At 47.2% G+C, this 13,013-nt stretch overlaps 2 protein-coding genes across 2 annotated transcripts; both read right to left on the bottom strand.

Moving 5' to 3' along the window:
- Positions 1-6,419: 6,419 nt before the first annotated feature.
- Positions 6,420-6,899, bottom strand: LOC147984494 (uncharacterized). Its single transcript, XM_087541126.1, has one exon. The coding sequence runs from the start codon at positions 6,897-6,899 to the stop codon at positions 6,420-6,422; it is 480 nt and encodes a 159-aa protein (XP_087397252.1).
- Positions 6,900-9,884: 2,985 nt separating this feature from the next.
- LOC147984493 (uncharacterized) lies at positions 9,885-10,737 on the bottom strand. Its single transcript, XM_087541124.1, has 3 exons — positions 10,556-10,737; positions 10,257-10,344; positions 9,885-10,175 (listed from the first exon to the last, which is right to left on the bottom strand). The coding sequence occupies exons 1-3, from the start codon at positions 10,735-10,737 to the stop codon at positions 9,885-9,887; spliced, it is 561 nt and encodes a 186-aa protein (XP_087397250.1).
- Positions 10,738-13,013: the final 2,276 nt, after the last annotated feature.

Raw genomic sequence — 13,013 nt, 5'->3', positions numbered from 1 at the left:
CGATCACATCGACTTTGGAACCATTTCCCACGCGCATCGTCACCTCGTCCTTAGCCAATCTTCGCTTAATCTGTAGTCCCTGTTTCGAGTAGCAAATGTTAGCAACAGAACCAGTATCAAATACCCAGGTGCTACTGCGAGCATTAGTAAGGTACACATCAATAACATGTATATCACATATACCTTTGTTCACCTTGCCATCCTTCTTATCCGCCAAATACTTGGGGCAGTTCCGCTTCCAGTGACCAGTCTGCTTGCAGTAGAAGCACTCAGTTTCAGGCTTAGGTCCAGGTTTGGGTTTCTTCTCTTGAGTAGCAACTTGCTTGCTGTTCTTTTGAAGTTCCCCTTCTTCTTCCCTTTGCCCTTTTTCTTGAAACTAGTGGTCTTATTGACCATCAACACTTGATGCTCCTTCTTGATTTCTACCTCCGCAGCTTTCAGCATTGCGAAGAGCTCGGGAATAGTCTTATTCATCCCTTGCATATTATAGTTCATCACGAAGCTCTTGTAGCTTGGTGGCAGTGATTGGAGAACTCTGTCAATGACGCAACCATCTGGAAGATTAACTCCCAATTGAATCAAGTGATTATTATACCCAGACATTTTGAGTATATGCTCACTGACAGAACTGTTCTCCTCCATCTTGCAGCTATAGAACTTATTGGAGACTTCATATCTCTCAATCCGGGCATTTGCTTGAAATATTAACTTCAACTCCTGGAACATCTCATATGCTCCATGACGTTCAAAACGTCGTTGAAGTCCCGATTCTAAGCCGTAAAGCATGGCACACTGAACTATCGAGTAGTCATCAGCTTTGCTCTGCCAGACGTTCATAACATCTGGTGTTGGACGTAATTCTTCTGTGCAACAATGAGGATAATCCTCAAGTTACGGACCCAGTCCGTGTAATTTCTACCATCATCTTTCAACTTTGCTTTCTCAAGGAACGCATTAAAATTCAATGGAACAACAGCACGGGCCATCTATCTACAATCAAACATAAACAAGCAGGATACTATCAGGTACTAACTTCATGATAAATTTAGGTTCAATTAATCATATTACTAAAGAACTCCCACTTAGATAGACATCCCTCTAATCCTCTAAGTGATTACGTGATCCAAATCAACTAAACCATGTCCGATCATCACGTGAGATGGAGTAGTTTCATTGGTGAACATCGCTATGTTAATCATATCTACTATATGATTCACGCTCGACCTTTCGGTCTCCGTGTTCCGAGGCCATATCTGTATATGCTTGGCTCGTCAAGTATAACCTGAGTATTCTGCGTGTGCAACTGTTTTGCACCCGTTGTATTTGAACGTAGAGCCTATCACACCCGATCATCACGTGGTGTCTCAGCATGAAGAACTTTCGCAACGGTGCATACTCAGGGAGAACACTTCTTGATAATTAGTGAGAGATCATCTTAAAATGCTACCGTCAATCAAAGCAAGATAAGATGCATAAAAGATAAACATCACATGCAATCAATATAAGTGATATGATATGGCCATCATCATCTTGTGCTTGTGATCTCCATCTTCGAAGCACCGTCGTGATCACCATCGTCACCGGCGCGACACCTTGATCACCATCGTAGCATCGTTGTCGTCTCGCCAATCTTATGCTTCCACGACTATCGCTACCGCTTAGTGATAAAGTAAAGCATTACAGCGCAATTGTATTGCATACAATAAAGCGACAACCATATGGCTCCTGCCAGTTGCCGATAACTTGGTTACAAAACATGATCATCTCATACAATAAAATTTAGCATCATGTCTTGACCATATCACATCACAACATGCCCTGCAAAAACAAGTTAGACGTCCTCTACTTTGTTGTTGCAAATTTTACGTGGCTGCTACGAGCTTAAGCAAGAACCAATCTTACCTACGCATCAAAACCACAACGATAGTTTGTCAAGTTGGTGCTGTTTTAACCTTCGCAAGGACCGGGCGTAGCCACACTCGGTTCAACTAAAGTTGGAGAAACTGTCACCCGCTAGCCACCTTTGTGCAAAGCACGTCGGGAGAACCGGTCTCGCGTAAGCGTACGCGTAATGTCGGTCCGGGCCACTTCGTCCAACAATACCGCCGAACCAAAGTATGACATGCTGGTAAGCAGTATGACTTATATCGCCCACAACTCACTTGTGTTCTACTCGTGCATATAACATCAACACATAAAACCTAGGCTCGGATGCCACTGTTGGGGAACGTAGTAATTTCAAAATTTTCCTACGCACACGCAAGATCATGGTGATGCATAGCAACGAGAGGGGAGACTGTGATCTACGTACCCTTGTAGACCGACAGCGGAAGCGTTAGCACAACGCGGTTGATGTAGTCGTACGTCTTCACGGCACGACCGATCAAGCACCGAAACTACGTCACCTCCGAGTTTTAGCACACGTTCAGCTCGATGACGATCCCCGGACTCCGATCCAGCAAAGTGTCGGGGTAGAGTTCCGTCAGCACGACGGCGTGGTGACGATCTTGATGTACTACCGTCGCAGGGCTTCGCCTAAGCACCGCTACAATATTATCGAGGATTATGGTGGAAGGGGGCACCGCACATGGCTAAGAATATGATCACGTGGATCAACTTGTGTGTCTAGGGGTGCCCCCTGCCCCCGTATATAAAGGAGCAAGGGGAGGAGGCCGGCCAGCCCCTATTGGCGCGCCAGGAGGATTCCTCCTCCTAGTAGGAGTAGGACTCCTACTAGGAGGGGGAAGGAAGTGGGGAGGGAGAAGGAAAGGGGGGGGAGGGGGGGGGCGCCGCCCCCCCCTCTCCTAGTCCAATTCGGACCAGGGGGGAGGAGGCGCACGGCCCACCCTGGCTGCCCCTCTCTCTCTCCACTAAGGCCCGTATGGCCCATTACTTCTCCCGGTAGGGTTCCGGTAACCCTCCGGCTCTCCGGTTTTCTCCGAAATCACCTGGAACACTTCCGGTGTCTGAATATAGCCGTCTAATATATCAATCTTTATGTCTCGATCATTTCGAGACTCCTCGTTATGTCCGTGGTCACATCCGGGACTCCGAACTAACTTCGGTACATCAAAACTTATAAACTCATAATATAACTGTCATCGAAACCTTAAGCGTGCGGACCCTACGGGTTCGAGAACAATGTAGACATGACCGAGACACGTCTCCGGTCAATAACCAATAGCGGAACCTGGATGCTCATATTGGCTCCTACATATTCTACGAAGATCTTTATCGGTCAGACCGCATAACAACATACGTTGTTCCCTTTGTCATCGGTATTTTACTTGCCCGAGATTCGATCGTCGATATCTCAATACCTAGTTCAATCTCGTTACCGGCAAGTCTCTTTACTCGTTTTGTAATACATCATATCGCAACTAACTCATTAGTTGAAATGCTTGCAAGGCTTATGTGATGTGCATTACCGAGAGGGCCCAGAGATACCTCTCCGATAATCGGAGTGACAAATCCTAATCTCGAAATACGCCAACCCAACATGTACCTTTGGAGACACCTGTAGAGCTCCTTTATAATCACCCAGTTACGTTATGACATTTGGTAGCACACAAAGTGTTCCTCCGGCAAACGGGAGTTGCATAATCTCATAGTCATAGGAACATGTATAAGTCATGAAGAAAGCAATAGCAATATACTAAACGATCGGGTGCTAAGCTAATGGAATGGGTCATGTCAATCACATCATTCTCCTAATAATGTGATCCCGTTAATCAAATGACAACACATGTCTATGGTTAGGAAACATAACCATCTTTGATTAATGAGCTAGTCAAGTAGAGGCATACTAGTGACGTTTGGTTTGTCTATGTATTCACACAAGTATTATGTTTCCGGATAATGCAATTCTAGCATGAATAATAAACATTTATCATGATATAAGAAAATAAAATAATAACATCATTATTGCCTCTAGGGCATATTTCCTTCAAAAATGGCACGACCTAATTCAGGTCATCTCTACCAAACAACTGACCAATGAGGAGGATCACCCTGTTTGGCTGTTGGAACCATCAGGGATCTACTCGGTCAGATCCTTTTACAACATGATTAACCGGGGTGGGGTCTCTACCCCACTTTGGAAAAATTCTGAAAAATTGTTGTACCTAACAGGTACTTGGTCTTTGTGTGGTTGGCTTTTAATAATAAAATTCTCACCAGAGACAACCTAAACAAGAGGAGGGTGGTAGAGAACTTAAACTGCTTATTTTGTAATGAGAATGAATCAGTTCATCACCTGTTCTTTGAGTTTGTGGTGGCCAAACAGATTTGGATTGATGTTGCTGAAGTTTTTGGATTCAATATTCCTAAAAATATGACTGATGCGTAATGAACAACAAGAAAACTGTTATTAACATTGCTTGTGTTGCTGCCATTTGGGGCATTTGGACTATGCGTAATGATATATGTTTTCAGGGCATACCGTGGGCAAGCATTCGTGCGATCTTGGAGAGGATCAGTTCTTTTCTACACCAGTGGAAGATTCTCTGCGGAGGCGATCAATCAGTGCTGCTACGACGCTGCCTCCAGCTTCTGGACCGTCGAAGAGGCGAGCTGCTCAGGATCGCCTGGATTGGGAACTGAGAGCGTGCGCAAAGAGGACCCGGGGCGGAAACGTGCTGAAAGCTCATTCGGGATGATCGCGCGAGGAAGCTGATGGTTGTTCTATTCTTTGAGGAACATTCTATATTGCTTGGCTGGTGGTTTCGGTGTTTGCCCTGCGTGGCACTAGACTCTCTCTTAGCAGTTTCTTGTTTTAGTTTTTCGGGCTAGCGCTTTAAGATGTAGGGTTGCATTTCTATTCTCTGGTCTGTCACTTCCGGTAGACCCGATTACTTGTAACAGTCACCGTGACTTGCTTTGCCCCGTTTTCTATGGAAGTGGGCGGGGGAAACCCCTTTTGATAAAAAAACAATATGATCATAGAGGATGCGTGATGATAACATCTATGGGCAAGGGTGGGATTAGCAAAGTGATTTGGTTGAGTCTGAGAGTAGAGTGTTTGCACAGTTCATCCAATATCATCATGAGATGCGTGATCGGGCAACTCACATCCGACTTTAAAATGATTTGATTGAGCATACGTGGACTCACATAGTAAGTCAATAGTTGTATTTTCTCATTTTCTATCAAAGTATTTTAAATTCATTCGGTTGTAAACTACTCCATCCGTTCTAAAATAAGTGTCTCAATTTTATACTAACCATGTGACCTATTTGTGTAATCATGTCAATGTTTCATTCATCTGTTTATTTGGTTGTAAATGTAAAAGAACGGTGAAAACGATAAATTGATAAAGAAAAAAAAGGCGGACCAGTCGCTCCGTTGGATACCATGCACAGAAAGAGCGGACGTCTACTCTTCTAGCCACCCAAAGAAACAAAAAAGCGCGCATATTTTGCGTCTTTTTTGGTAGCCCGCTGGAGCTGCCCCGAGTGAATATGCTGTACATGACCATCTGGGGGCGCCGACCATCCTCCTTGTCACCATCCTCATGTGCCCAGCCGCAGAAGGCACACACGCACAAAACAAGTTGAAATATCATTGGCCGCTAGGGACAAGTATTTGGGGACCCCTGACAAAGACTAAACAGAGCAAACCAAAGCTAGGTGACAAACAGACACACACACATGCCTGATGCCTTCCTCTTTCCCTGATGCAGCTAAGAGCTATGCTTGGATTCTGATAGGATAATAATAGTGCCCTATCAATCATTTTCTTTGTAGTAGTGTACTGTTGTAGTGCACAAAGATCAAAGAGATGGGGGTTTATATATTCCTTGGTCACAAGCATACTGCCCAGCAAAAAGAGCCAAACTCACGTCTCAAAAGCAAGGATTTGTGCTGCTTATCATGCTCTGGTACCGATACACTCGTTCTCTCTCGCTCTGGATGGAAGTGCCTAGCTGGGTTCAAATGTTATCGACCCAACTAGTTTTTTTTGGTTTCCAAGGAAGGTCGAGATAAGAGCACTTCAATAGGCGATCTATTTCGTTCGCGGCCGTTTGTTTGGATCGATGCGTATAAAAAAGTCGGCTCAACGCGCCGATTCAAACGGACGCGTGTTCGCTTTCGTCCGCCTGCTGACCAATTCCCGGCTTATTTTTGAGCCTGATTTGCGTCGGCGCGGACACGCGACGGACGCGCGCGCTCGCTCTCTTTCCTCACAGGGCACGCTGGTCGGTGGCACATTGGATTCACACTCTCGTCCGTCTGCTTCGTCGCCAACGCTGTCGGTCATTTTTCAGATAAAAATAGATACATAGATAGTTCTAGCATACACAGATAAAAAAAAGACCACTACTCGTCGCTTTCTGACTCCGACTCGGTAATGTCCTTCTCCGACGTCTGAATGTAGGCGTCAGCATGCTGCTCGTCTTCAAAGTCCCAACCCGACGTTTCTTATAGCTTCAGTTTCAATTGAGTGGTCTGCTTCCGCGAACGCTTGTCCTTCTGATAGGCGGCTCGCTCCCTCCTCCTCGCGTCCCTCTCCAACCTCCTTTGCTTGTAGAACTGGCGCTCGTCGACGATGTCCTGCGGAAAGCGTTCGCGCCACACCACCAAGGCTTCCACGTCCATCTCGGGGATGGCGAGGCGACGTTGCCGCCTCCGGTGGACACGACGATCCTCGTCGGTGAAAAGCCGCGGAAGAGGCGCCAGATCCTGCACCCGCTGGCTCGACACGTCGGGAAAATTCATATCCCCATGAGGCCTCAGGAGGCGCCACGCTGCCGCGTCGTGCGCGCGGGCCGCCTCCTCTGCGGTGTCGAAGGTGCCGAGGATGAGACGTTTTTCGCGAAACCAAATCTCGAAGGAGAAGGCACCGGAACGGCGCTCACGGACTCCGCGAAAATCCGAAGCGCCCAGGAGGCGGATCGACATGGTGGCGTAGAGGCGGCGAGGCTAGTGAGAGAGGGCGAGACGAGTGGGCGGCGGACAGAGTGTGGAGGGAGCGCCTTCTTATAACGAGCGCCGGCCGCGGCGCGCGCGAACCTTTCCCGCGCGCTGGAGCGCCAAAACCAGCGCGCGCTAGGCCGCTTCCCCCGCGCGCGAACCTTTCCCACGCGCTGGAGCGTCAAAACCAGGGCAACAACATGGACGCTGGCATGATCTAAAACGCGCGCGGTCATGAAATGGATCAGCCTGTTGGGCGTACTGCTGACCCAAAACTAAAAGAGGATGGACGGCGGGCGGACAGCTGACCCAAACGAATAAAAAGCGGATAAAAATATCATCCGTTTGGGTCGGCCCGTTGAAGTTGCTCTAGGTGTTTGGGCTTTGGATGGTAACTAGCGTGCGATGGCCCTTGCGGTGTGCGGTGCAGGTGAAACAACTGATAAAGGAGACGAGAAGGGAAAGGCATGGAAATGATGGGATGTAAAGCTTGACCGACTCAGCTGATCTATCGCTCCCTCGTCCTCGTGCAGTGATGCACAAACAAGAAGCCCAACGGTGAACGAGCTCTATCCTCTCAACTTCCGCATAAACGGAGGCAGTTAAACTGAGCTCGAGCTCATGTGAGATGGGGAGAACGGTAAAAAATATATAGCAAACGTTGACAAATGTTTTAATTGCGCGCAAAGTTTCAACATCGGATGACATTCATGGAAAAGGTGGCAAAAAAACAAAATTGATGCTTCAAAAGTGTCGTTATAAAAAGCATTTTGAAGCATTGGTTTATTTTTGCCGTATTTTCCACAAATCTCATTTCGTGATGAAACTTTGCAAGCAATGATTTTTTTTGTCAATGTTTGCTAAAAAAAATCAGTTTTTTATTGTACTGTTCACCCGAGCTTAGAAAAGCACTTTCACGCACAAACCATCAACTATTGGGGTAAACTTTAGATAAAACACCTATTTTTTCAGTTTTGTTGCAGAAAATATCATCTATTGGTATAACCTGTCTACTAAGCTCTAAACCATTTTTTTGTTCCAGTAAGCTCCAACCCATCATTTGACTATATTAACATGATTGCCGATGAGTGGACTCCGCTTGTCAGTGCAAACATGGCAAAGAAAAGGCGATGACATCAACCGACCAAGAAAAACGGCCAACATTCACAACTTTAGTTGCTCGCTACAATTTTTCGTTTAAAACTTAACATTAAAAAAATCAGTAAGCCATGTATATACTGTCTACCGATTTGAGAACTTTTCAACTTATTGGACATGCTTTTGAGATATTAATTTGTTGGCTCAATCATTTTTCAAAATTCAACATTTTCAAGAAAACAAAAAAGGCAACAAATAACATATGAACCAAGTTTTGGGAGATATCATAACTTTTTTCAGTCCAAGCCGGCTAGTGTGGCGTGTTTTTTTGCCACAAACGGGACCCACCAGTTCGAGATGATGCGAATAGAATCAAATGATGGACGGTGTTTTGTGCAACAAACCCGAAGAGTAGATGCTCTCCGTGTAAATTTGACCCCACCAAATGGTACTTTGTGCAATTTCCTCGCTTGCCCTGATGAAGCACTAGCATGCCATGGCTCTTGCTCACCAGGCCACAAGAAAACCCTACTCCACGGTTCACTTGGTGTACAAGCAACAAACACGCACGGGCCGCGACCAAGGCGAGACCGCGGTCCTCCAGGCTCCAGTGCAGATTTATCTAATACCGGTGTTCTTTCTTGGATCTATTTTCCTAATCAATCAAACAAGCACGCATATAACCTAGCGCTGCACTGTTTGAACGGGGCGCGTGTTTATTATTCTATTGACACGATGAGGAACCGAAGCGATTAGTGCATGATTGATCGGCCGACAGGGGGGACTGGCTGATTCCCTTGTTTGACAGCGAGACTGCTGGATCACGTGAAAAGGTTGGTGAGCCGCGGCCGGAGACTCCGGCCGGGAGAAAGGACCTTTATCTGGACTGTGTGCCTGTGACCTGCTCTGCCGACGCTCAGCCGTTGCCCTAGCTGCTAGCGACAGCTTTTTCTTGGACCTTGTTTCACTACCACTGTTTGGGACTGTGGGGAAGGGAAGGGCAGAGCTGCTCAAGTTGATTAGCTTATCTTTGGTAGGATAATGTTGGCAAATAGAATTGTGAAATGAAGAGATTTGAGCCGTGCCCTGATCATACATACAGTATGTTCTTTCGCGAGGGGGACAAGCAGAAACACAAATCATCTTCAGAGCCTCCCGGGCTGCTGCAGGAACATGAGAACATCAGCTCGGCACCTGCTGCACTCCTTTTTCCTCCCAATTATATCTGGCACCGTAAGGCCACGCGCGATCCTAAACGCACGCCCGTGTTATACGAATTTCGTCCGTTTAGATATGTATGGCAATGGGCGGCGTCTGGCTGTTTTTCTAGATGCGTCATTTGTGTGTCCAACGCACAGCCACATCTCGTCCGGCTGGAGGCCCTATGACTATACAAATAATCAAATAAATTAAAAATTTCAATTAGTTTTACAAACAAATTGTTCCACGTTCAAATAAAAACACAGTCAAATAGTTTTACAACCCAATCAAAATCGCCTTGAATAGATGGAAAGTAAAATGAACCGAAATATCTACTAGTTGTCAATGTGAGCCCACATCTGCTCAACCAAATCATCCTGAAAGTATGTTAATCACGCATTTCACAATAAAGGGCAAATTGTTTAGAGGTTGCCGATTCTTGGTGCTCAGACCTAATGTTTTCACCCTGAAAATCAAACTCTTGGTCATAGATGTTATCATCACGCTCATCCCCCATGATCATGCTGTGCATGATCACACAAGCAGTCATCACCTTCCAAAACATCTAGGTGCTCCATGTTAGTGCAGGGTTTCGAACGTTACCCATCGAGATTGAAGCACACTAAAAGTATGCTCCACATCCTCCCTAGCACTCTCTCGCATTTGGGCAAATCTCTATCTCTTCTCTCCTTGTGGATTGGGTATTGTCTTCACAAGAGTTGACCACCGAGGATAGATACCATCAGCTAGGTAGTATCCCTTGTTGTAACGGTGGCCATTGATCTCAAAGTTAACCTCTGGGGAGTGGCCTTCTGCAAGCCTTGCGAACCCTGGGGAATGCCGAAGCACGTTGATATTATTGTGAGAACCAGCCATGCCAAAGAAAGAATGCCATATCCACAGATTTTGTGAAGCCACCACTTCTATTATGACAGTGGCACCTTTCACATGCCCCTTGTACTGCCCCTGCCAAGCAAATGGACAGTTCTTTCACTTTCAGTGCATACAGTCTATACTACCAAGCATGCCCAGAAAGCCCCTCTCGACATTGATCGCCAACAACCTTTCTGTATCAGCGACAACTGACTCTCTCAGGTACCCAGGGCCAAACACTGCCACCACGGCCTTGCGGAAACTACACATTGATAGGAGACATGTGGAATAACTCATACACACGTACTCGTCAACAAGATCACCTGGAATTCCATATGCAAGCATGCAAATAGCCGCAGTGCATTTCTGGTAAGAGGTGAAGCCAAGCTTGTCAAGGGCATCCTCTTTGTAGTCAAAGTACGGGTCATATCCTACCACTCCCTCCCGAATACGATTGAACACATATCTCATACGGAAGCGGCGGCGGAATTGGTGTTGATTTGAAGAGCGTGATATTCTCAAAGTAATCAGCATAGAGTAGGGCGTGGCCACTCTCCCTATTGCTGTTCAAGGCCGGAGCATGACCGGGGATTGATCCCCTGAACTGAGGCCGCTGCCTAGCAATGTGTTCATTGGTGACAAATGCAACCACCATATAAGGTCTTCGTCATCCGAGGATGAATCATCTGATGAACAAATGAAGTTTTCAAAGAAATACTCATCCCCACTATCCATGGTACATTGTGAGAGAAGTGTTCAACACCTTGCGGTCGTGGTGGAGACGCGGTCGGGAAGAGCACCTCGAGCTCCCCTCACAGGCAGCAAGCAAGGTTGAAGTTGGTGGGCGGCGCCCTACGACTATGCAGCGTCTGCCGGAAGGTGTTGGGGTCGATGGGCGTCGGTGGCGGCCGTAGCTTCTCTCCCACCGGCTGCAGCAACAAAGAGCCATGAACGGCGGCAAAAAATTCCTCTGAAACGTGGGCGTGGAGCCGGCTATGGCATGGTATGGTCGTCGTTTGGGCGGCCTGGCAGGAAAGCGAGGAAGGCGGCCGGGAAAATGGGCGTCGACGAGTGGTGGGGGCGAAGGGAGGGGCAAGGCAAGAGAAAATGGGCATATGTGCCACCGACAGGCGGGCCAGGGGAGGACAAGGGCACACGTCTTGCCCGTCCACGCGTGTCCGTTTCGATGCAAACGGAGCCCAAATTTGGGCCGGGAATGGGTAAAAAGTGGACAAAAAAATGGACGTTTGTCCGGTTGCTCATGCACGTTGGGCCGCGTTTTGTGTCTATTTACCCCCAAGCGGATGTGGACGGACCATTTGGGGTCATGCGTTGGAGTTGGCCTAAGGGCATCTCCAAGGCGGACCCTTAAACCATACGCAACCATCCGGACCGCGTGGTCAGGACACAGTTTGCCATTGAACACGGGTCTGTATCGGCCCGCCGAGCGGTCCAGACGTACTTTTTCCGGCAAAACCATGACAAATGTAGGGGGCTTTGCTAGAGTTTGAACAACAAACAAGTAGGAATCCGATACCCCCGGTCCACCCAAAACCCTTTCCAGACCCCGCACCTCCATCTAGCCTTCCTTCTTTCTCTCGCCTTCATCGCCGCTCCACCACCCCGACCGCCACGCCACACCCCTGTCGGAACTCTACATCTTCGTCACCTCCAGCATTCCAATCGAACGCCACCCCACTTCTTATTCACTGTCGTTCAACCCCTCTCCTCTGTCCACCCCGCCAGGTACCATACACTCATGCTATACTCACCATGCCCATCAACTGCTCTATGAATTGTCGGAGCTAAAAAAGTTTTCCCTTCTTCTTTCTAGCAATGGATTTCGATTTGGAGCACATATACAAGCACTATGTTGTGTCATCCCATGACACGTTCGTTGAGGAGGACTACACAGATGAGACGACAATGAGGCATGCTGTCCTTGAAGACGTAGAGCGTGCAGAGGAGCATGTTCTCAATTTCAAGGGATCGATCAAGGGTCATCAAGTGCTTAATCGCAATAGGGTGCGCGGCCATTTGACACTCTTTGTTGACCATTTTTGTCAGCATTTTTGGATGCGCAAGACTGTCTTCGATCGTTTGTACCATGGCGGTCGGTCCTATGATGACTACTTCGTCTTGAAGAAGGACACCATGGGAATGATTGGCTTCTCCACTTACCAGAAGTGCACGTGCACACTTCGGACGCTTGCATATGGCATGGCCGCTAATTCATGGGATGAGTACCTACGGATGTCTAAGAGCACATGCGGAGATGCCATGGTCAGGTTTGCAACTGCCATGGTCGATGTGTTTGGACCTCGGTACCTGAGAGAACCAATTGTGGTAGACTGATACGTCCATTTTGCATCATGTTTTACTACTATTATTATACTTTGTGGAGTAATTCTAACGCCTTTTCTCTCATAATATGCAAGGTTTACACCAAGAGGGAGAATACCGGCAGCTGGAATTCTGGACCTAAAAAAGCTATGTCAGAGATACCTATTATGCACATCTCCAAATGAGCTGAAAGTTTATGGAGATTTATTTTGGAATAAATAAAAAATACTGGAGAAAATAACTACCGAAGGGGGCCACCCGGGTGCCCACCAGGCACCAGGGCACGCCACCCCCTCCAGGCGCGCCCTAGTGGGTACACTACTGCAGGATGCTGCTAACGCGACACTATGACCAGAGACCCTTTGACGAAACTGTGTGCGATGCATTAATCGCAAACGGTGATGTGAAAAACCGTCAAAAAGATGCAAAACATTTGCGATGGAGGATACATCAAACACGGTTCATATTATAGTTGCGTGTGCGATGCGTGACATACAATTCACTCCAATGAACTATTTGTGATGAGGCAACAACAGAAACGAGCAGCCAAATTAAGGTGTGTGTGATATACGGCATACAGTTCACTCG

This window comes from Triticum urartu, chromosome 2A, assembly GCF_056163025.1.
Source record: "Triticum urartu cultivar PI428250 chromosome 2A, HENAU_Tu73, whole genome shotgun sequence".
Classification (NCBI taxonomy): Eukaryota; Viridiplantae; Streptophyta; class Magnoliopsida; order Poales; family Poaceae; genus Triticum; species Triticum urartu.
Note: the sequence above shows the minus strand (reverse complement) of the source record. Positions and strands in the feature narration are given on the sequence as shown.

Excerpts from the sequence above, each read along its gene's own strand:
- LOC147984494 (XM_087541126.1), bottom strand. The coding sequence starts at position 6,899 with ATGTCGATCCGCCTCCTGGGCGCTTCGGATTTTCGCGGAGTCCGTGAG.
- LOC147984493 (XM_087541124.1), bottom strand. The coding sequence starts at position 10,737 with ATGGTGGTTGCATTTGTCACCAATGAACACATTGCTAGGCAGCGGCCT. Across the intron at positions 10,345-10,555 it reads CCAATTCCGCCGCCGCTTCC|TTTCCGCAAGGCCGTGGTGG; the intron begins GTATGAGATATG and ends ATCAATGTGTAG. Across the intron at positions 10,176-10,256 it reads AAAGGTTGTTGGCGATCAAT|GGGCAGTACAAGGGGCATGT; the intron begins GTCGAGAGGGGC and ends TTTGCTTGGCAG.